The sequence below is a fragment of the Mixophyes fleayi genome, chromosome 8 (assembly GCF_038048845.1).
Source record: "Mixophyes fleayi isolate aMixFle1 chromosome 8, aMixFle1.hap1, whole genome shotgun sequence".
In the NCBI taxonomy this organism is placed as follows: domain Eukaryota; kingdom Metazoa; phylum Chordata; class Amphibia; order Anura; family Limnodynastidae; genus Mixophyes; species Mixophyes fleayi.
Genome location: NC_134409.1, coordinates 37,347,241 through 37,371,340, shown reverse-complemented (window position 1 = coordinate 37,371,340; position 24,100 = coordinate 37,347,241). Strand labels below are relative to the sequence as shown.

Below are 24,100 nucleotides of genomic sequence, written 5' to 3'. Positions count from 1 at the left end.
TGTCCCCCCTTCAGCCTCTCTCTGTGTCCCCCATCAGCCTCTCTGTGTCCCCCATCAGCCTCTCTGTGTCCCCCTTCAGTGTCTCTCTCTGTGTCCCCCTTCAGCGTCTCTCTGTGTCCCCCTTCAGTGTCTCTCTCTGTGTCCCCCTTCAGCGTCTCTCTCTGTGTCCCCCTTCAGTGTCTCTCTCTGTCCCCTTCATGGTGTCTCTCTGTCCCCCTTCATGGTGTCTCTCTCTGTCCCCTTCATGGTGTCTCTCTCTGTCCCCTTCATGGTGTCTCTCTCTGTCCCCTTCATGGTGTCTCTCTGTCCCCCTTCATGGTGTCTCTCTCTGTCCCCTTCATGGTATCTCTCTGTCCCCTTCATGGTGTCTCTCTCTGTCCCCCTTCATGGTGTTTCTCTCTGTCCCCCTTCATGGTGTCTCTCTCTGTCCCCCTTCATGGTGTCTCTCTCTGTCCCCTTCATGGTGTCTCTCTCTGTCCTCTTCATGGTGTCTCTCTGTCCCCCTTCATGGTGTCTCTCTCTGTCCCCTTCATGGTATCTCTCTGTCCCCTTCATGGTGTCTCTCTCTGTCCCCCTTCATGGTGTCTCTCTCTGTCCCCCTTAATGGTGTCTCTCTCTGTCCCCCTTCATGGTGTCTCTCTCTGTCCCCTTCATGGTGTCTCTCTCTGTCCCCCTTTATGGTGTCTCTCTCTGTCCCCCTTCATGGTGTCTCTCTCTGTCCCCCTTCATGGTGTCTCTCTCTGTCCCCTTCATGGTGTCTCTCTCTGTCCCCTTCATGGTGTCTCTCTCTGTCCCCTTCATGGTGTCTCTCTGTCCCCCTTCATGGTGTCTCTCTCTGTCCCCCTTCATGGTATCTCTCTGTCCCCTTCATGGTGTCTCTCTCTGTCCCCCTTCATGGTGTCTCTCTCTGTCCCCCTTCATGGTGTCTCTCTCTGTCCTCCTTCATGGTGTCTCTCTCTGTCCCCCTTCGTGGTGTCTCTCTCTGCCCCTCTTCGTGGTGTCTCTCTGCCTCTCTTCGTGGTGTCTCTCTGCCCCTCTTCGTGGTGTCTCTCTGCCCCTCTTCGTGGTGTCTCTCTCTGTCCTCTTCGTGGTGTCTCTCTCTGTCCTCTTCGTGGTGTCTCTCTCTGTTCCCTTTGTGGTGTCTCTCTCTGTGTCCCTTCATGGTGTCTATCTCTGTGTCACTTCATGGTGTCTCTGTCTGTGTCCTTTCATGGTGTCTCTGTGTCCTTTCATGGTGTCTCTCTGTGCCCCCCTTCACTTCCTTTACTTACCTGCTTTCCTGGACGTCTTCTCTGCTGCTGCTCCTTCTCACTGAGGCTCACGGACGTGATGACGTCACGCCCGGCAGTCAGTGAGGAGGAGGAACCGGCGCTGGATGATGGGTAAGTTTTTTTTTTTGTTTTCTTTTTTCTTCTTTTTCTTCTTCTTTTCCTTGCAAGGGATCGCGGCACCCCTGTGACAGCACCGCGGCACCCCAGGGAGCCGCTGCGCACACTTTGGGAACCGCTGGGTTAAGCTCTACAGAACAAACCCCTTTAAGGGTTCATGATCCTTCTCATACATAGCTCCTAAATTTGGGAACTCCTTCCTGTACTTAATACCATACTTACCAACTTTCTTCAGCTCTCTTCTGGGAGCCTGCCGTTGGAGGTGGGTGTGAGGGGGCGGGGCGCCAAAAATCACGTCATTTTTGGACCCGCCCCCCTGTGACGGAATGACGAAAACGCGTCATTTGACATCAGGGGGCGGGGCCAAACTCCGCGATTCACCGGGATTTGCGGTGTTTGGGACCTAATTCTGCCCACTTCACTAGGAAGTGGGCACTTCCTAGTGAAGTGGGTAGAATTCGGGAGATTGCCACACTCGCCCGGGAGTCCGGGAGACTCTCGCAATATGCGGGAGTCTCCAGGACATTCCGGGAGAGTTGGCAAGTATGCTTAATACATAACACATCCATGTCAGTTTTAGGAAGTGTCACTGTGAACATCTGTACATTGCCAGTCCTTGCACATGTTAAACCCAAACTAAACCATCACCTCTCCTGCCCTCATCATAGGACAACTATTCCTCTTTCACCCTTTACATGTCTCCTATTGTTTTCTTTTCACCTGTTATGCCTCTTGCCTAAATCTCCATTAAGACCACACAATGGGAGGAATTCAATTGACCACAGGGTTTTTTTTTTTACACCGCGTCGTTTTCACTCATTTTAGAGCGCGTTAACTTTACCCGCAAACGGTCCTATCACGGACAAGTAGAAGATCCATTGAAAGTATAGGGAGGGAGGAACGTAAAAAGCTAGTCAATTGTTTATTAACGCAGCGCGGTAAACTGTGAAATCTCCAGTCTTATCTCGCACCTCTCATAGCTGTGCAAAAAAATAAAAACATAAGAAAACTATTTGAAATCATGTAATAATGTAAAAAAAAAAGATAAATCATGTTTATTAGTAATGCATAACATGAAAAAGGTGATTTTCCTTTAGAAAAAACCATGTAAAAAATAAAATAAAAATAATAAACACACTAATCACTAATATATTTATGTGTTATATCATCGTCATCACCATTAATTTATATAGCGCCACTGATTCCGCAGTGCTGTACAGAGAACTCATTCACATCAGTCCCTGCCCCATTGGAGCTTACAGTCTAAATTCCCTAACATACACACACAGACAGAGAGAGATATGTACTCTCTGTATGTACTAATGTGTTTTGTCATGGTATGATAGTTTGCTGCATATTTGCAATTTTGCATACTGGCTTGTTATGTCTATTCATTCAATAGTCTTCATTAAGAATAATACAAAGCATGATACGCTGTAAATAATACTTGGAATAATATGCTGGGAATAATATTTGCTTTTACCATGTGGGGGCAGCACGTTCGGCTTGGTACACTTCTCAGCAAGCACTGTTTGCTCGTCTTGTCTCAGTAAAAGCACCAATCGGCAGCGCGGCAGAGTACTTACTGGGCATGCGCAATATGTACGGCCTTTTCCCAGTTCTACAGCGCCCATACGTTAGCGCTGTGACTCTCCGGTCCTAGCCTAGACGGGACAAAATCCGGCGAAATGGTCAGTAACCGGGCTCGATATCACCGGCAATGGGTAGCTAAGTGCCCCTGGCATCATGCACAGCGGGTGTGGGCAGCGGACCCGCCAGTTAGGGGCTGGATGACTTTAGATTGTGGAAGTGTCTGTCCTGCTTCCAGCGTGGCCTAATGGCTGCTGCAGGATCAGGCCGGCCGGGTCCTAGCGCCTGCAGCCCGTTAACGTGTCCCTGTGTGATAGTTCTGTATGTTCTTTATTATGTGTCTGCTGCTTATTATAGAATATCACTGGGATCGGCTGGAATTATATTATCACCAATGACCGATCCCTTACTACTGTGTTACTGTGTATTCTTTTTGTTGGATAAGTGACATGAATGTTATTCTATCACTTTATACTTTTATATCCTAAATGTGTATACAGAATGCGATTTTTAGATGTGTATTGTGACAGTATGTTTATATGACAGAACTGTAGAATGACAGGTTGTGTGCTGCATTCGTGGCCTAATATACAGTGTGGTCTGTGATTTGTAGTTTAATAAGTGTCCATGATACTGTGTAGTTACTTGAGCCATTGTACTTGTTGACACTAGTTTAATGTGTTATGTCCTATTTGTAATAAGCTGTGGGTGTGTTAACATGCAGTACATCACTTTTAAAAGTGGTGATGTAGTGTGCGCTCAAATGTTAGCATGGTTTCATAATACATCTAAATATTTACTAGATTTTCCTATGTATTAGTCTTGTAACTTAACATCAGAGTTGTGAATTAATAATGCAACATTGTATTAATCTAATCTTCATGTATCGGTTGTAGGGGTTTGTAAAAGTTGTGAAGAACAAGGCTTATTTCAAGCGGTACCAGGTCAAGTTCCGCAGAAGGAGAGGTGAGTCCACTTTCTGTGCCATGTATTCAGTCTTTCACTTTCCTGATCTGAGCTGTTAACTTCATTTGTTTTGTTACAGAGGGCAAGACTGACTACTTTGCCCGCAAGAGACTGGTTGTCCAGGACAAAAATAAGTACAATACCCCTAAGTACAGGATGATTGTGCGCATCACCAACAGAGATATCATTTGCCAGGTATGTTAGTCTGGGTAACGTGGGGGATTTGTTCTGTATCCTTGTACACCAAGTACACTTCAACAACCATTTTCCTGAACTGAGCATGTGGGGGATATGTATGAAGTATAACAAAATATTCGGAGTGAACTGTACACAATTGGAGTAGTGAAATGTAATATGAATATGTAGGGTCAGATTATAATGGTCCCTGAGCCTGTTCTACCCCTGGCTTAGCTGTCGCTGGGTGTATAAACATCTCTAAATATTTATACCATGTGATAAATATGTAAAGGTCCTGCAGACTGGTGGTACTGCACACATGAGATGGGATGTCCTCTTGGGTGTAATTGATTTAAAAACTAGGTTCTCTTTATCCCACTTTAAAGATGCTGTGATTATATTGCAACTTTATGACTGTGCCCTTATGGTTCCACATAGTCTACAACCACACAGTGATTTTCATCTGCAGATGCATACAGTGTGCACAGTGCTCTGGTAGTATAGGCACCATTCCCAGTAGTGCTTGGACCATCCTGTCCTGGTTGTAGAATTTACCTTGCTAAGCTTTCAGGGTCTTGGTAAAGTAGAGGGGTACTATAGATATAGATACACATTACAAAATGGAGGAACTACGGACTTTCCTCCATAATTGTTACTTTCTTCACACTTGATCCCTGGTCTTACAGGTAAATCCAGTTATTTTACAGGGATTAATAGAAGGAAAAAAACAAACCTGTGTTGACCATTGCATTTTGATATGAGCACAAATCTAACAGTATAGCGAACGCTTTATTCGCTTATGGCCTGAATAACGCATCTGTCGACCTTTTCTGTATACAACTGGTCACTGGCTGTATCATGTGTTCTACATTAAGCACTCCAACCCCCCCTCCCCCCTTGTTTTGTCCCCTAACCTTGGTACAAGCAACATTCACTTACATTGGTTATGGTTGTAGTTTCTCGCGCTCAGATTGTGCCCTTTCTTACAGATTGCCTATGCCAGGATTGAAGGAGACATGATCGTCTGTGCTGCTTATTCCCACGAGCTTCCAAAGTACGGTGTCAAGGTTGGGCTGACAAACTACGCTGCAGCTTATTGCACTGGTCTGCTGCTGGCTCGCAGGGTATGTACTTCCAGACACACATGGTAACTGAGAATCATACACTTGTGCCTTGGTGGTCACCATACCTCAACCCTCTTATGTTGTGGTGCAAAGCTGCTTTTGGTTTCAGCTTCCATCTCATGCTATGGCATCCTAAGTGATGACTATGGACCCACCCTTTGTCAAGTAGTGGCATGTAAAGCAGGTAGTGAGCAGCTGTCTGCTGGTGGTTACATGTCAGACAAACAATGAATTGGACTAAACTAAGCACCAACTTTTTTAAATGTTACACTGGTAAAAAACTGTTCTGTTTTCCATGATCACTGAATGTCTTGCTGCATATTTTAGCCAGACTGAGTTTCCAGATCAAGCTGGGGAAAATTGTCTCCACTGCTTGCCACCTCCTCTCGTTAAGCATTAGCTTCATGTCTACTATGGTGTGAAACTCATTAAATGGCTGAGCTACAGCTTGGATCAATGTTGTAGAAAGCAGATCATCTTCCAGGGGGACTATGAAGCTCTGAGTTGTTTATGTATTGAGAGTACTATAATGGGAGGTTTAGGACATGGGAGAGTCCACTTTAAAAACACTCCATTTGTTTCATGCTGTTTGTGTATCTAAATACATGGTGTCTGTTTGTATATGTATATATGGATAGATCTATTTCTTCCACAATTTGTTATGGTGGTGGAGGACGTGTGTGAGCAGGAGTGTAGCCATCAGAAGCAGGAAACTCTTGCTTGCGGCTCCTGACTGGTCTTGCGGCTCCTGACTGGTCTTGCGGCTCCTGACTGGTCTTGCGGCTCCTGACTGGTCTTGCGGCTCCCCCTCCCAGTTTGTAGCCTGGTTTGTGAGAAGAGCCATGGAACTTGGGGGGAGGGGGCAATGGCAGTTCGGAGCAGCCCAGAGGCTTCTGCTAGGGAAATCACTAGTTGGTAAATTATAGTAATTGGTGTACTTTTTAACCTATATGGAACGTCAATGTAGAATGTGTACTGGAGATTTTAGCAAATAGCTTTGGTTTTTGGTTGTCTAGTTAAACCTCCTTTCTTTGTTCTATATTCATCTCTAGTTTAAAGCATGGTGACACGTACTATTGCTGAAATAAACGTGCATGTCTTGTTCCTTAGCTGCTGAACAAGTTTGGTCTTGACAAAGTCTATGAAGGCCAAGTGGATGTTACTGGGGATGAGTACAATGTGGAAAGCATTGATGGGCAGCCAGGAGCCTTCACCTGTTACCTGGATGCAGGTCTAACTAGGACCACCACCGGCAACAAAGTCTTCGGAGCTCTTAAGGGAGCCGTAGATGGCGGCCTGTCCATTCCTCACAGGTGAGTCATACGGTCCATGCGCTACATCATGGGGATGTCTTCGTTCAATGCTGATTCTGTTTCATCAATTATAGTGTCCTCTATTGTGGTGGCACCGAAAGGGCGTTTCGTTTCGAAAGTTAAAAACATGTTTTATATATTGTATGTGGGTTATGATATTATAGTGTCTTCTGATTATGGTACAGAGTGCCATACATTCTTTTACTTACTGTAGTCAGAACATATAAAGACCCAGAAGGTTTGACTAGAGACTGGTATTTGCAGATAATGGCTTCTGCAGTGTTATACTATTTATTTTACTTAATATTTGAAAACACCACCTTTTTGTAATGTTACCAAACATGCTCTGATGCACACCTCTAATTGATGGCCACAAGCCCTTCTCCCCGCCCCCACTTTTAATATGGACAGAATGTGTTGACGACACAGGAAATTCCTGAGCTCCTTCTGCCTAGAGAGCTTTCTCTTAAACATATGTCCATACCTAGGTACATCAGCTCTTGTCTGTCTGCACAGATTTACATACTAGAAACATTAGTAAATGGTTAGGTTGTGGCAGATTCCTGTTTTCTGAATGATGGTTTGTTGGTTAATAGGCTGCTCCTGTGAAGCTTTGGAAGTGTCTATTTTTGTTTTGAATTTGTTAAAACAACGACATGGAGAATTTCTTTAAGCATATCAAATCAAATTGAAATTTAAACTTGACAGCTGCTTTATTTGTTTTCAAAAGGGATTACAAATATAAATGATTTCTGGGTGAGTACAGTGTAAGATAACCGCTTGTTACTGCTCTTTACGTGGTGCTGGCGGCAATCTTGTGGAAGAAATATTCCCGAATGCAGCCACTGAGGAGCAGATGTTGTACCAGTGATGTCAGTAGTTCCCAGAGTCCCGGTGTCATGAATCTTTGGTACATTCAGCAATCTGCTGTTGCACTAGATGTGGATAGGCTCACTCTAAAGTTGTCTGTTTTGGGAAATATGGTATTGTGGTCCCAGAAAGAGGCCTGAGACTGTTTCCATTGGAATCTGGGCTAAGCGTAATGCTCCACAAGCCAGTCCGGATGAGCTGTGCTTGCACCGAACCTAAGCCGAATCTTGAACAAAACGGGTTCCAAAAGCCTGCTACTATGAATGTCCGCTTCACCCACCGTGTTTAACGTGTACAGTGTTCACCCGCCATGCCAGTTTCTCTCCAGAATCTAGGCCCGCCACCTCCTAGCTCCTCACTAACTCGCTCAAAACTGAATATATATATTCCAGGAGATTGGCAGTTTGTAAGATACTCAAACCACTGCCCCTCCCCCCATATGGCACCAACAACCATTCCACGGTCAAGCGTACCATGAGCAGGTATATCTAATAAAAGTGATCTATAGAAATTAATGACACCGCTCATGGGTCCACCAAAGGTAAAAAGTAAACTTGCCTGTAAATTTAGTCAGGAGCTTGTTAGTCCTGTGTGGTAATATCCTGAGCTATATGTGGATATAGATCTCGCTGCTTAGTCTAATTGCTGAACACATGGGTACTACATAAGGGAGGCCAATGACCAATTGGGAACTGCATGAAAAACCATAGTAAAGCATCACAATGCACAAACGGCAGCATATTCTGGTAAAGGTATAGTAGATCTCTAAAAATCAGACTTAACGCTTATGTGCTTGGGTCTATAAAACGGGTGTCTGAGAATTAGTTCTGTCCTTTAGACTTTGGCAATGAATTTGAACTTCTCTTTGTTTGTAAAAGTAAAATTTGGAGATGGGAAGAGCTAATTAGGCAGATCCATCTATTACATTTTTGGGCAGTATTTCCAAACAAATTAATACACTGCTATGAGCAAGAGGATCGCACACAATGTTGGTATGGTACATGGGGTATACATTTTAAGAAGCCATCAGAGAAACATAAAGTTGTTGTATTTCACTCTCCCTTTTTTAGCACAAAACGTTTCCCCGGCTACGACTCAGAGAGCAAAGAGTTCAACGCTGAAGTCCACCGCAAACACATCCTGGGCCAGAATGTGGCGGACTACATGCGACTTCTGATAGAGGACGATGAAGAGGCATACAAGAAGCAGTTCTCACAGTACATAAAGAATGGCGTCACAGCTGACCAAGTACGTACTACTTCAGGAGGTTTCCTGTAAGGTTTTTATTTTGTTTAGATACCAATGACTTTCTACCCTAGTTCTGTTGAACATAGCGATTTGGTCCAGTGTACCTCCATGCTGACCGTTTACATTTAGTGCTGCACAGTTTTATGTAAAATTGTGTTTTATAATTGCCTTTACTATGGAGAGATTCCAGCTAAAAATCTGCCGCTCCCCATTTGAGAATACCGCTGTTTCCAATATACTCCTGCCTCTGTATAACAGAGGGTTCTCCAGTGCTGGGCACTCTACAGAGGTTGGAATGATTGGTAATCACTGCACTGGGAAGGACGATCATTTAAGACTCCCCGATGCAGCTATAAAGCAATGGGCCAGCTAAAACGTGCAAAGTGTACATTTTTGCACACTCTGAACATAGGTGCACCTGGTCTCAGCACAAGTGCTCCCACAGAGTGTTCCTAGGTTCTGGTATTGTCTGATATTTATATTGGGGGAGTAGAATTCCTGTTATGAGGGCACAGAACGGCTCATTGACCTTTATGGAAAGCCAAGTATCGCTTTAGAAGTAATCACATGGTGCACCATAGAAATATGTTGACAATAAAAATGATTGTAAGAATAGTCTCCCCCACTAGCTTTATGGTCTCCCTATACTCCTCTGGTGGTGATATGTGGGGGAGACTCTGGCAGCAGACTTTGTACTCTGTCACGCACAGATAGGATAGGTGGTGGCTCCTTCCAAGCTGCTGTCCTTTTTCTGAGGGTAAGTACATGTATAGTGTCGCTCATTATGAGGGAAGTCGTGCACCTTATATATAACACTTATGGGTTATTTACCCCCGATAGTGGTCCAAACTATGACTTGATGTTTTTTGTAACAGTGCCTTTACCTGCTTCAACTTGGCTCTACAGTTTATTGTATAACCCTTTGGTGAGGCCACCAAAGGGCCAGCAACTATTTTGTGCCAATCAAAATAGTTGCTGGTAAGATATAACTGTTCTACTGGCTGGCTGGCATTGCCCAGGCTACAGTAGGTTATTTCCAGGCTCAACACCATCTAAATGTTGGATGCAGTCATTAAAGTTTATCATGAGTTAGACAAACTAGTACAGTTTGCCACACGACCAATAGTTTGATCTATTTTGTCTGGTTTAAATGTAGTAGTCAGGGTTCTACTGATTTCCAGGGCTTTAACTGCATAAGAAAACACTATGTTCTGCGGTCTAGATTGAAGTAGCTTTTCGGTATGAAACCTTATTAACCTTTTTATTTCAGGTGGAAGAAATCTACAAAAAGGCTCATGCCGGTATAAGGGAGAACCCAGTTCACGAAAAGAAGCCCAAAAGAGAAGTCAAAAAGAAGAGGTATGTTGGTCAGATTTGTATGTGCTGAATGACTAGAAATGTGCGCACCATATAGACTGGAGGATTGTGTTGCCTATATCAGCAGCCTAGCACTCGGATCTTGGTCGTCCTGTCGGCAAGTAAAGTGTTGATGGCGGATCCATTAGCGCTGGAATCTTTGTTGTGCAGGATATTTTCGTCTTCAAATCTGTAATGTGCATCCAGGTTTAAGAGGACTGGATGACAGAATGAAGAAGTACTTTTAGATAAATTAAAGTGTTCTGTATCTTGGTTCTTCTAAAGATTACCATTCTTCTGAAAAACCATCGAGATAATCCTACCCCTGCAGTGTGTGGGTTTTCCAGACTGCAAGGAATAGCTTGCTTGTGGCATTGAGCAATTTATAGTAATTTTCCTGGTGTTTATTGGAGGGTTGTGGTGCAAATATATTAAAATGTCTCTTTTGACAAATATGGTTGTCAAATTCTGAATTGGCAGTACTGCTTGATTGGTGGACAGACTCCTAATCAGAGGAGGAATTATACCAGCCTTATTGGCTGTTACTGCTGCTTGTAGTAAGCTACAGGATTTATGTCCAGTCTCGCAAAACATCAGATCTAACTATATGGTCCTGATACCACCTCATTGGGGCCTGTTAGTGTGGTCAGATAATGATCCTATCTACACTGCAATGTTGGCCAGTTGTCTGATATCAGCTGCAAGATTGATGTCCTGGAGATGGTTCCAGTTTATATGCATGGATACGGAGCATGGTAAATCTATCTTGTTAAACCCACCACCAGTCTATGACATCCCTAGAACTGTAGCATCTATTGCCACCTCACTACTCCACTCGCTCCCCTCCAATGTTCATGAACATCTTTCCTGTCTTCATTCTTTAACTAAAATATCTCAACCTGTAAAAAAAAAAAAGTAGACTTTTTTTTAAAAAAATTCTTTGCTACCTCTCAATCTGGCTCTAGCAGCCGGTGATATCATCAAATTTCAGACCCTCCCGTGCACTTCGTTCTTATTCTGCACATTATAGAAATCCAGCAAACCTCAAAATTCTCACCTGTCTTCAGTCACATTCAAGATCCTTTAAAGTGCTCTATGGAATGCGTTCTTCATCTCTAACAAACCTCCATCTATGACCTCTGTCCCCTAAAACAACCCCAACCTTCTAGCTGTAACAGAAATATAGCTCACATAATCAATGTGACTCACCAGCAGCCTCTAACACATTTGTCTCCTTTATGCTGGAAGCAGTAATAAAACTGCATGACACTAACGTTCTCCCACCTCTACTCATCATTTTTGTACTATTATATGGGCTTCCTGTGTGGTGTGATAAGTCTATCACCCTGGATCGCCTCAACAATTTCTTGGAACATTTTTCAGCTAGGCTTCCTCTGTCTAGTGTGTCAACATTCTGATCCACATCTTCCTCTTGCCTCCAAACTACTCTACATTTTCTCATACCCCCAACTGATTTATTTATTTTATGACTCTTTTCACCCTCAGACCATCACATACAATTTTTCCAACACCACTTTAACCTCTTTGAACTCTAGCACATTGAAGCATCCACATACTTGCAGAAATCTCAGTTCTTTTCAAAACTTCTCCCCAGTTTTCTACTTTCTCCTGTCATGATTTGGCAACTGCATCTTAATCGCACCCTAGCAGCAGCCTTTAGGGCCATTGCTGCACCTCCTCTCTCCTCAGTGTCTATGACCTTGTCTGTGGCACACAAAGGAAATGTTTTACCTGCAAAAACTTTTCCATATAGTAGTGATTGGTGAAAATGTTTTCTTCTGGAAATTACCTCAGATATACTGCAGTCTTCTAACCAACATGACTGCACGAGATCTTGCTTCTGATTTGCTATGTTATCCAAATGCTCAGATTCTACCCTCTACCTGTCCGCTTTACCATATCCCCTCACAATTCAGTAGTTCAGTCTCTTGTGCTTCTTCCCAGCCCTAACGAACTCCTCTCCTCCACTGGTGTCTTTCAGTTACTATTCAAGCATGCAAGAATTACTAATATTCTGACAAAAACAAATTCTGACCCCAATTGAAAACTGTTCCATCTCTCAACTCCCATACCCCTGTTTCTTCAGGCTGCCTCCTTTCCTCATACCTCCTGTTGGATCCTTGGGCTTTTGTTCCCAACACTCTAGACTGCATTGATTGAGGTGGTCAATGAGTTGATCACTTGTGATTATGTAACTGTTGGTTCTAGTTTTCCTCAATAAGGGCATTTGCCACAGTGGACCACTCACTTCATACAAATGTTGCTTGGCCTAGGACTTTAGGACACTGTGTCCTATCCAGGTTCTCCTGTAATTCCGCTACTCTTTTATTGTTTCTCTGGGTCCTCCTCCTCTGCTTCCTCTATCGGCAAATGTAAGATGTTGAAATATTGCCTACTTGTCATTGTATTTTTGTGCAGGGTTTTTGGTATTAATTACGGTGTCTTGTTCCAGGTGGAATCGTGCCAAAATGTCTCTGGCACAGAAGAAAGACCGCATTGCTCAGAAAAAAGCAAGCTTTCTCCGAGCTCAGGAAAAGAATGCCGCCGACAGCTAAACTGGGTTTCTTGCCGTTTTCTACAAGACTCTCATAAAAATAAATCTATTCACACCAAGTGTAAAGTCTGCTGTATTTATTTGTCAAATGATTTGATATAATAACTGGAGGCATTTTAAGCATAAATGTCCTCTTCCGGTCCTGGGGGCACAAGTGTTTGTACGTTCCCAACAAACACCACAATGGTTTCCGCACTGTATTTGTTTACTGTACAAATTCATAGGCACAGCAAGGAAACACTTTCTTAAAATTTTGATTATCTGCTATTGCAAAACTTCCAAGCAAACAATGCACAAGGTTATGTCACATGTGGTGGTAGAACATGTCTGGTGTTGGCTCAGTTGCTTACTTAAGCTATAAGCCATATGTGCTTGGGTTTGCCAATAGTGTTAGACTTTAAGTAGTACGTATAATGATATGAATAATTGTCTTTTAAAAATAAAAAGTCAAGTCTGGTAACTGGATCAGTGCTGAACACTCCCAAGTTTAGTGGTCCGTTATGGGAAAATAGGAAGTGCATTTGTAAATAACCTGGATTGGATATTAAAAATCCAGATAGAAACAAACTATTTCGTATGGCGTAAAAGAGGTACTAGCACAACCCACACAGACAGAAACCACAGGGAACTCTGCCTTTATGTCACTGGGTTACTAGTAGTCCATCAGAGGATGGGTATGGAGTTCCAAACAGGTGACTGTAGACCTGCCCAGTCAATAGGGTTTCTGGTCCAGCAGAATAAGGTAAGTGGGGTTTGAGGAAGAATAACCTAATGGACACAAAAAAAGCACCTCAACATCTCCTTTGGCTTAGACCTGGCCCATCTCTGCTCATGATGCGACAACACGTCAACATTCTGGTGCTATGTGCCCTACCTCTGGAAGATCATCCACCTCGGTATGGTGCATTGTAAATTATCAAAGCGGGGAGGGCTTGTGTACAAAGTGATCAGCTTCCTTACACTTTTGTTCATGGTTGACCCCTGTAAATTGTGTGTTTAACAAGGAAGCGCTCCTCCCTGGTGGCCTGCAGCTTGGGGGGAGGGGGTTGGGTTTTTTGTTGCGAATAGCAAGTTCTGTTATCTGTGGAAGGTGCATTTCTGAGAATAGACATGCCCGTCTCTTCCAGGGAAGGCATCTGGTTGTGCTGCACATAAACTAGCATACCTCCCAACTTTAACATACTTCAAATACTGGCATTGAAACGGCTTGCACAGGAAGGGGGGCTTGGGCATGCTACACAGGCGTTTGGAGCATTGGCGGTACCTCAACTGTTCTGGGATTGGGACAAACGTACCCCACCTCAAATTGGGACTGCTAAATCTGCATAATTGCTTTAGGACATGGTGCTCCGAAGTCCTCATTCTACCAGTGCTCCAATTGTTATATACAGAGATAGTTTTATATCTACCAGTAGCCAAAAAACCTGTTTAGTCGCACACTAATAAAACACTGACAAGTGTGGACCATATCTTCTGTGTTATCAGACATGAAATGCGCTTGTAACTCTGGTGTAGACTTCTAAATAAGAAATTAGAAATTATTTGAGACCGAGCAGACAAGAAGGAATAGTGGCTGTAGTTACTAGAAGGGCTGCTTGGTGTGCAGTGGCTGGCTCACACCTTAGCCTGGGAGGTGTGGCCACCAGTATCCTCGTTCTGTGCAGGGGCTGGCTCACACCTTAGCCTGGGGGGTGTGGCCACCAGTATCCTCGTTCTGTGCAGGGGCTGGCTCACACCTAAGCCTGGGGGGTGTGGCCACCAGTATCCTCGTTCTGTGCAGGGGCTGGCTCACACCTTAGCCTGGGGGGTGTGGCCACCAGTATCCTCGTTCTGTGCAGGGGCTGGCTCACACCTCTTAGTCTGGGGAAGGTGTGGCCACAAGTATCGTCTGTCTGTGCTGTAGCTTTCTGACCTGTTTGTGAGCTGCTGGATGTTCCTCAATATTTAGTATTGGTAAAATTTGACATAATACATAGCAAAATGTGGTGAACAATTTCCTAAGCCTTTTGCAGGACCATGTCCACTCCATACTACATTATACTTTATTCCTGGGAAATATTGCTGAAACTCTCTCAATCCAACACTCTTTCCCTTCTTTCCATGGGCCTGCCCCCCTGCATTGCTCCACCCCTTACTGCTGATGGACACCTTTCCCCTCCATTTGCCTTTTTAATAGCTTTGTTTTTCCTTCTCTTGCCTTCAACATCACCCCCTCTATCCTCCTTGTTGCACATTATGCCTCTGACACCAACGCTTGCATTGATGTGGTCCTGCTCTTCACACTACAGCTCTATGCATTGTAGAGGGAAGGTGACTCCAGCTGATGTAGAAGGAAGGTGACTCCAGCTGATGTAGAAGGAAGGTGACTCCAGCTGATGTCACTGGCTCTGACTCCTGTTGGCTACACATGGCTGCTCTGTGTTGGAAGCTACAGCAGAGACACTGGTAATATAATGTAAGATGACTATTTTAGTAAATTTCAGTAAAATTACTGAATGGTTAAAAACGGAGCTGAGGAAACCTGCACTGTTAGGGGTCACCGAGGACTGGGTCTCGGAAACGCTGATATATAACATCACGCATTGTAGATACATATTCTACAAATCTGCAATAATGAAAACATCTATTCATTGATTCATTGAAAAGTAGAATTGTTTCATTTTCTTGGCTATTTTAGCTGATTAAAGCAATGGTGATACCATGTCTCGTATGCTCCTTTTTAAAGTGATTTTAGTAATACCAATTATTCTAATAGGGTGAAATTCAGCCACTAGAGGGCACTCTTATCCTTTACTTTCTTAGATGTTCACCCTTAAATAAAACCTTTTCAAATTTGTACTTTTTTATATGAAGTTCTACAATCCTAAACTAAGCAACCAGCACCATTAGCTGATGATTATTTACTGTAGCTCGGACTCCACATGATTTCTTCCAAAATAATCTACATCTGATCTTCCCACATGTCCTCTTACTAATGGGTTATGTATGTGTGTATATGTATGTATACACACACACACACACACACACACACACACACACACACACACACACACACACACACTCTATTATGTAGCACTATACAGAGAATATTTATTTAAACACCACATGCACACTAGCAGTATGTTTCTATTGCAGATACTGTATCTCTGCAGACTTAAATGGATCCTATCTCCTGTCATAATAACAACAAGGCAGGACTGGTATCGCTATTAGAAACAACCAAGTCTGTGCTGAATGCACTGCGGCTCTTCTAGACCATTCTGGGGGTTGAAGATCTGGGAAATGAATGAATTTGAACACCCAGAGCTGCAATTTAGCCACTCCTGAGGTGCCAGGTATAATGAACAACCGGGTCATTATCCAGCGGCCTAAAAAGGGACGTTAAAAATAAAATAGGGCACACAGTTGTTACATAAATACATTTTAATTGAATAAAACATATACCCTGTCCATTGCCCTTCAAAATAAAATAAAAAAGTTCACTTCACCTGACACAGTCCAACACCAATGGGATCTGAATAATAATAATTAATAATTAATACAATGCTCATGAAGCATTGTATAGAACAGAGACAACCGATGTCTTCCCTAGGGGCTTATTTATTCTTCCTGAACAGCTGAATAGCTAACATGCTGCATCGGCTCCTCAGATATGTTTGTGCACATGCCCCAGTTTTTCGGACCGCGCAGGCACATGGACTTTCAAGGCTGCTGGGGATCGTACGGGTCATCAGGAGAGAAGAGGCAGTGAATAAGATGAGATTTCATCTTCGCTGGAACAGCAGTTTTTCGTGACTGTTGTTCCTGTTGAAGATTTTTAATAGTAACGATATTTCAATCCTCATCTTTGCAGTAAGGATTGAAAGGGATCATGTTCAAAATGCGTTTACTAATAAATATGCCCCCTATTGTGGAACGAAAAGTCCGAAGATGCTAGGGGGCATATTTAACAAATAATGATAGTGCACTATCGTGCTCTTACCATTAAAAAAAACGTCCCTCTGTGTCCCTCGCATATTTAAGAAGGGTGCATCACAGCAGATATCGTGGATATCTGCTGCTTTGCATTCCTTTTCGTTTTTGGGAGCAGTCATCATTCTACAGTATGGTGACTGCTCCCGGCCGCAATTTAACAAGTTCCGAAAAAACATTTTCTTCGGAAACTTGTCATGTTAATGTACGCCAGCTGAAGCTGGAGTACGTTATCATAAATGAAAAAATCCAATGCTGTCAGCTCTGCTCCGAAGAGCAGAGCTGGACAGCTCATGTGTGGAGGGATCACATAATCCCTCCCTGTCACTCACCGCTCTGTCTCTGCAACTATAGTTGCAGAGACAGAGCGGAGATGTTTGTGCGTACATGCGCAATTGATGTATGAAGAGGAGCGAAGATGACCAGGAGGAGATCCGGAGACAGCGCGTTCCGAAGAGGGGGGTAAGTGTGATTTTTTTTTTTATCTCTGAACTGCTGTTTCTGTGTTCCATTTTTCATAAATTTGAGAAATAGTTCAATCCTTTTCAATGCGATAAGGATTGATAACTATTTTTCACTTTATGAAAAGATTGATAAATGTGCCCCTAGGACTTGTAGATCCCGATTACCTGGAGAACCTCCGGCTGCCTCCTAAGTGAAAGACATTGATGTGGCCGCAGCTGACGACTGCGACACCTAAGGATCGTTGTTTTTGGTATAGTCTGATTTCTTGAACAGGTGGTGATCACACAAACTTCTGTACAGTAGAAAAATTCTTGTGGGCATTTTCTGAAATGATTTCCCAAAATTTTGCCAAGGACTTATTATTGTGCAGAAGTCTGTGATTTCTGAAGCAGGAAGTGATCAGACTGCCAGTATCACAGAGGCCGGTGGTTGCCCCCCCCTGCCCATCTAGCTGAAGATGATTGCAGCTCACTTCGGGACTTTGAAAATGTTGCTGGCATGAAGAAGAAAGGGGGTTGTAGTTCTCTACTCACTGCATGGAGCCTGATTAGTAATAAAGCAATGCACAGCCAGATCTTATACTGTACCACAATTCCTTGAGGGGGTGGTGATCAGGCAGTTTAATATGGGAATGCCCCCAAAATGTTTAATGCAAATGAAAATAATTAAATAAATGGTATTTGTAGGTAAAATATAGCAATGTGCTAATTGTTTTAGAAAATAAGGTGTCTCTTTAATTGATTTAACTAATTCAGATAAGTATCAGTGGTAGAATAAGAAGTTACAAGGTCGGGAGCAGAACATTTGAGTGAAAGGTTATTATTATTATTATCAGAATTAACTTGTATTCCCCGATAAAGACACTCTAATCTCATAACCAAATTCTATATATTGAATTAACTTTATCCACTGTGTAGCTTAGTCCTAAAAGTTGCATATGTAGCTGGTCTCAGAGACCAATTGATTACAGATCATAGTTTGTGTCATGTGATTATTTTTGCAGCTAAAAAAACAATGGTGTAGCCCTCCCCTTAATCTGGCCACATTGGACAAGATATAGTCATTCTGCCCTCCCTTGTTGCATGACTTCCATTACTGGGCACACTCAGATGATCACACACAGACTACAGTGGTCACCTGGGGTCATTTTCTGCCAGCATTTGACAACATAGCCAATAACGATCAGGTTATTATTATAATTGCAGTTGCTTTCAAGCCACTCATGCTGCAATGTAAGACAACTTATCCAATATCCAAAACACAAAATAAATATTCAGGAATTCTTAGCTACCAGGCTGGGGCCGGCTGTGCTGGGGGGCAGGGGGCATCTGCCCCCCGGGCCAGTCACATAGTGGACTACCTTGGGCTGGGTCACTGGGCCACCTAATTTTTGTTCCCTTTAAAATAGGCTGCTGAGTGAAGTCTTGCCCCCTGGACTGAAATTTGCCAGCCCTTCCCTGCTACCAGGGGCTTCAAATAATCTGTTTAGAAGAGTGTGGATTTCCGGCCAAAGGGAAGCTATTACTGGACAAGACCACCAGATATGGACTAGGGTCCCCCTGTGACTGCTGACCCTCCAGCAACCAGGTGAGGCAGAAGAGAACAGGTCACTGATATATACCATCTGTTGTATAATCTGTAAGATGTTTCATTGATCTTTGTAGAGAGAGAGCTTTTAGCAATATCCATTCTCATGTTCTCCCAGGCCTCCTCGCCTGGTGGAGGTCCAAGGACTCTCTCACACTCTGTCTCGTGCCGATTCGGCCCAGATAAGGTATCATCAATCACAATGCCTTAAATTTCCAATATCATTCCTTTGCAAGAAGGATGCTGTTACACATCGAAATCTGGCAGTTACACATTTCATTGGATTTTGAGACTGATCTACCCCCCAGTAAAGGATACAATATCATCTGGGTGGCGGTTGATAGATTTTCAAAGCCAGCCCACTTTGTTCCCCTATAGCTCTAGCTGACATCTTTATCAAAGAGATATTCAGATTACATTGTTGCTTGCAAGAGATTGTCTCCGAACGAGGGATGCAATTTTTTGTCCAAATTCTGGAGATCTCTCTACAAAAGTTTTGGAATGAAATTTACATTTTTCCACTGAATATCACCCGCAGTCAAATGGGCAAACTGAGAGGGTAAACTAAGACCTGGAGACATTCATAAGATGTATATTTCTGCAAGTCAAGACAATTGTGCTGAATTGTTACCTTGGGCTGAGTTTGCTCATAATAGTGACCCTCATGATGGGTGCTAGGCGCCGTCTCTGCACTTGGTGCAGGAGACGGACGCCTGCACCTGCTCAGCAACCACGTCCTGTTGCCTAGCAGCGAGACCCTATCTCTGCTCACCTGTCTGCAGCCAGCATGTCTTACCGCCAAAATCTCCCTAACCCAATCAGGAGGCACCTTAGCCTCTGACACATGTCTAGTGCCAGAGTATTTGGTCTTCAGCCTTGCTCCAGCGTTTGTTCCTGTGTTGCTGTTATTTGGATTCTGTCCCTGGCTTGTTCCTGACTTCTCCTTTGGTTCCTGATTCTGGCTTAGATTGATATTTGGTATTCACCTGGCTTCCTGACCATTCTCCTGCTCCTAATTTGGCTATATCCCTTGATCTGGTCCAGCACACTCCCTCTACTCGTCAACTCTGCTTATACAACAGAAGGCGCATGGCCGTTTAAGAGCTCTGAACTTGTGATCCTGTGTTCTGTCCTGATACCCACCCTGGTCTTCAGCTTAGCTATGTCAGCCTATTCAGTGCACAGCCCTGTGGCAGAGTATTAGGCCTGGAGGTCTATTGGTCCAGATAAAATGGAAAAAGGCCCTCTGAACATTGTTTAGCAAGGAGATGGGGACTGCCACCAGCAGGGAAAGATAGAGCCACTTAGGAATAATGATCCTACCCAGCCAGGAGATGATGAGACAGTTCCAAATAGCAAGATCAGCTTGCAATTTAGAAATCGGTGGGGGAATTTTTCATCTAATATTAGGTCGTACTGTGAAGTGAGGCTATAAAATATATATATATATATTGGCTGCCACTTGAAGATAAACTGTGATTTTAAGCAGTCGGCATCTTGAGGGGACACATGGAAGATGCACGGCCTCCAATTTATATTTAAATTTATGTATGTCTGCATAAGTTTGTAGAACTTGGACAAGGAGGTACTCGGTTGGGATAGGGAGAGCAGAATATCATCTGCAAACAGAGAGATCTTGCAATTTATGTCCCTTACCTGCAGCCTATGGATGTTAGGATTAGATCTCATGTCCGACGCAAACAGCTCAATCACCAGGGCACAAATCAGGAGGGACATTTCAGACAGACACAGTGCGAGATGGGATAACACTGATGAGTGCTTGCTCCGAGGGATCAGTATATTGAGCTAGGATGCCATTCAGAATGACCCCTGAGATGCCAAAGGTCCTAAGATTATTTTGCATAAAGCTCCATGAGATTCTATTGAACGTTTTTCAGCATTGAGTGATAAAATAATAGTGGAGGCCCCCTGCAGTTAACGATATGGATAAGATAAATTGGTCACCTGGTGACCTCGCGTCTGAGAAATGGGTTTGTAAATGCACAATTGTGCATCTCTTTTCCTTCTTTCTAGATAGTACTATCCTGGCCTCCAACAGGAATCGCCTTTCAAAACTTTGTTAAATAGAGGGTGCAGGTGTAGGGCCAGCAAGCCCGAAAACTTCTTGTAATATGCGGCTGTAAATGGATCGGGGCCAGGGAATTTGTTGTTACTTTTAACTTTTATAGTATTCTCTATTTCTGCAACCGAAACTTCCTATCTCAAGCATTCCGCTGACGAACAAGACAGTTTTGGCAGTTGGGCCCCTGCAATTTGTCGTTCGTCTAGAAAGCAAGAGGTCGAGTTCGATTTTGGTCATGTCTAGCAAGGATCTGAGGAAAACTTGTGTTATATTCCAAGTACTGTAACTTATGGATAGGTCATTACATTTGATTAGAGATTGGTTCTTTTTACAGGAGGTCATACTAATCAGGTGGCCTGCTTGATGGGCTGTTCAGAGGGTGTTGTTTCTGGAGTATGTCTCCACATCATGATATGCTTGAAGCATGTATTAATGCACTTTAAATACATCTTCATGTGCATACATATATATAAATGCATTATATGTTTCTGGCAGCAGGGGGTGCAAGCTACTTCGTAGTATCTAAATAACAGACCATAAGGCAGCACTTAAGACTGAATTATTCTGATTGATGTACTAGCTTTATAATCATGTCATAAACATGGTGTTGTATCCCGTTATATCATGCTAATTAACGAAGTTTATTTTTACTTATTTTTTTTACATATGTTTCTAGATGAGTTCATTCAGTCATATTATGCAGGTTTAAAGTAGCCTAAAACAAACAGTACATTAAAATCTTCCTAAAACAGAAATATAATTTTAACCATAGGTAAAGATTTAGGGGTCTATTTAAATGGACAAACATAGTGGAGCTTTTGTTTCATAATCTATTTGCTGCCCCTAAATTCACATCCTCATTTTGGATATTTGTGTATGGTCAGTATTCAATGGAGTGAAGGAGGTTTACCGAGATTAGGAAACTCTTTTTCTATTAAAACATTTCACAATTGTATTCTGTGACAATGCAACATTAAAATTATTCTGCACATTCATAAGTAATGAAATGGCAAAAACAAAAGGCAGCATAAAGATCTGACATTGTCCAAATGTGTTGCAGAAGGGGCTTATATCTTCCGTGTCATGTACACACATCCAGTTCCCTTCATGATAGCATAGAGGCTTAGTGGGAATGCAGAAGATTATTAAGATTAATACTTCTGTGAGTGGTTTTAACTGACACTTCTGCTGTAGGGTGCACCAGGATACATTGGGAAATATTTGAATATTGTGGCATTTATATCTGACCCACCTGGCAGTCTGTATTTTCACCACGTAATAGTGGAGAGAACTGTTAGAAGTAAATGTTCCAGTTTCACCTAAATTGGGGTTAGGCTACACACTAATGTAATTTTGTCACAGAGAAGGAATAGTAACAGACATGGAGGTATAATGATTATGGAGTTAGAGTGTTTTACTTATCTTATTAGGTTGTCAAACAGGTACAACTATCATGAACCAGTGCAGGAAATCCCAGACAAATACATCTCCAGAGGCCTTTAAACGGTAAAGCAACTGGGCACTGATATGTAGTCCACGGGAGAGATTTACAAGTGCAGCCATTGAGACAAATTTTTTTTTATACTGAAGACCCCATAAGATTACACTACTTAGGTGTAAAATATATGATCATTACAAACAATGGTAAATGGCAGCAGCATTATATAGTAAAAGTTATTCTAATGTTAGTTTCATTCAAGGGCAAAATACATTTTATTCAAACCACACAATTGTTTTCTTTTCTAAAATAGCAATTGTGGTTTCTCAAATCTGAATGTCAGACATCTGTAATTGAAGTTCCTCATTTTTGTAATCTTTATCTTGAAACTTAGATATGAAATCATTAATTTGTTTCAGGGCGGTATCTTGGTCGTGGTAGTTTCTCTAGAGTCTTAGCATCTGGAATTATGGCGCACGTCAGAAAATATGTTCAGCGTAAAACAATTTCTTGTGTCACAAACTGGTTTATTTGGTGGAGGGGAAGGAGGTTTATCATTTGTGGTCCCTAGACCTGGAATCAGTGACAAGGAAGTGTACACTATTATTGTCATAGTCAAATGTAAATATAACTTTGTATCTAGTTGATTTAATTCATTGGCAAATCATAAATCAATTGTCAATAAAATAAAAAAGACAAACCAACTATTGGAAACTTTAAGAAATATGTTTGCTTTCATATTCAGGTACAAGTCATGCACAAGTTAACATTTAACGGAGATAGATGAGAGCCCATTGCTGCTCCTGTGAGTTGTTGGTAGTATTCAAGGTCAAGTACATTGCTAGAGGCACAATCAATAGGTCAGTATGTAAGTGGTAAGGGCTTTTTTGCTGGCTTGTTGTTCCTCAATAAAATGGATGTTATTTTTTATTGTACATCCATAGTTGCAAAGATTGCATCTTGTGTTAATGGACCAATCATGTCACTTTTCCAGTGGTGTATCTGGTGTATGTAAACATGTTTGTTACCAATTTTCAGGGATAAGCCCCTCTAGCTACTTCCTGATTAGATATCTTATCATATATTCCAATAGTCGTACAATATATCACCTCTATTTTATCAGGAAACAGTTCCTGAACTCCTTTATCTACCACAAACCGTCCTCTGCGCACTTGTGACTTGGAAGCTTACTGTAAGGGAACACACAGGATTCCAACCCAAATCTCACAGTCCTCCCTCTCTAAGGCTACAGATTTCGTTGGCCCCTTTTCCTAACACATACACACGCTTCACACCTCTCAACAACTGCCACCAGCTACGTATAAGGCCCGTAGCAAACCTATGACTTAACCACCCAATTGTGCACACTCTGTGCTCTGGTAGCTAAACAGTTAACCCTTCACACACTGGTTTCTAAAGAGTTAATCCAGCCAAGCAATCTGTCTCTTCCAAACAGGCAATAAATTCGTTTTAGAGCAATAAGGACTATTAAATTGTTAGATTTAATATACAAAAAGTACAATGCTTACAGAGAATAAAAAAAACAATTAGATAAAGATTTGACATACAAGTAAAAAATTGCAAACAGTTATAAAAACTAATAGGATGAAAGTACAGAGCATCACTTACATATTATAATAATAGTGATTATAGCTGTTCCCGGATACCGCCAGTACCTGTAATTCACAACCCTGGTGTGATTTCTGCTCCTTGGTACAGAGTGCCACCCAGATTTCTCAAAATATAAACTATGAAGACATTTTCCTTTGAAGCACATATTTCTATATACCTGTATAGGCAGTCTTCAAATGCTGTCTTGGTCTACAAGGATCTCACCTAGGCATATGGTATTCCGTATAGGAAGTGGAATACATGATCAAAACAATGTATGTTTGTGATCTGCATATCTTAAGCAGTTCTCCTCAACCTAATTACCTCCTACTGGGCT

The 24,100-nt window shown here is 42.5% G+C and overlaps 1 protein-coding gene across 1 annotated transcript; it reads left to right on the top strand.

Annotated features, from left to right (window-relative positions):
- The first annotated feature begins 2,973 nt into the window (after nt 1-2,973).
- Nucleotides 2,974-12,667, top strand: RPL5 (ribosomal protein L5). Its single transcript, XM_075182370.1, has 8 exons — nt 2,974-3,079; nt 3,875-3,944; nt 4,024-4,139; nt 5,111-5,245; nt 6,356-6,558; nt 8,499-8,676; nt 9,947-10,035; nt 12,506-12,667. Exons 1-8 carry the CDS (start codon nt 3,077-3,079, stop codon nt 12,606-12,608), a joined length of 897 nt encoding a protein of 298 aa, XP_075038471.1. The 5' UTR covers nt 2,974-3,076; the 3' UTR covers nt 12,609-12,667.
- The last annotated feature ends 11,433 nt before the right edge of the window (nt 12,668-24,100 follow it).

What these genes read in the sequence shown, in the direction of transcription:
- RPL5 (XM_075182370.1), top strand. An exon ending in GTCTGCTGCTGGCTCGCAGG is followed by an intron (nt 5,246 to 6,355) that starts GTATGTACTTCC and finishes CTTGTTCCTTAG; the next exon opens with CTGCTGAACAAGTTTGGTCT. An exon ending in ATGGCGTCACAGCTGACCAA is followed by an intron (nt 8,677 to 9,946) that starts GTACGTACTACT and finishes TTTTTATTTCAG; the next exon opens with GTGGAAGAAATCTACAAAAA.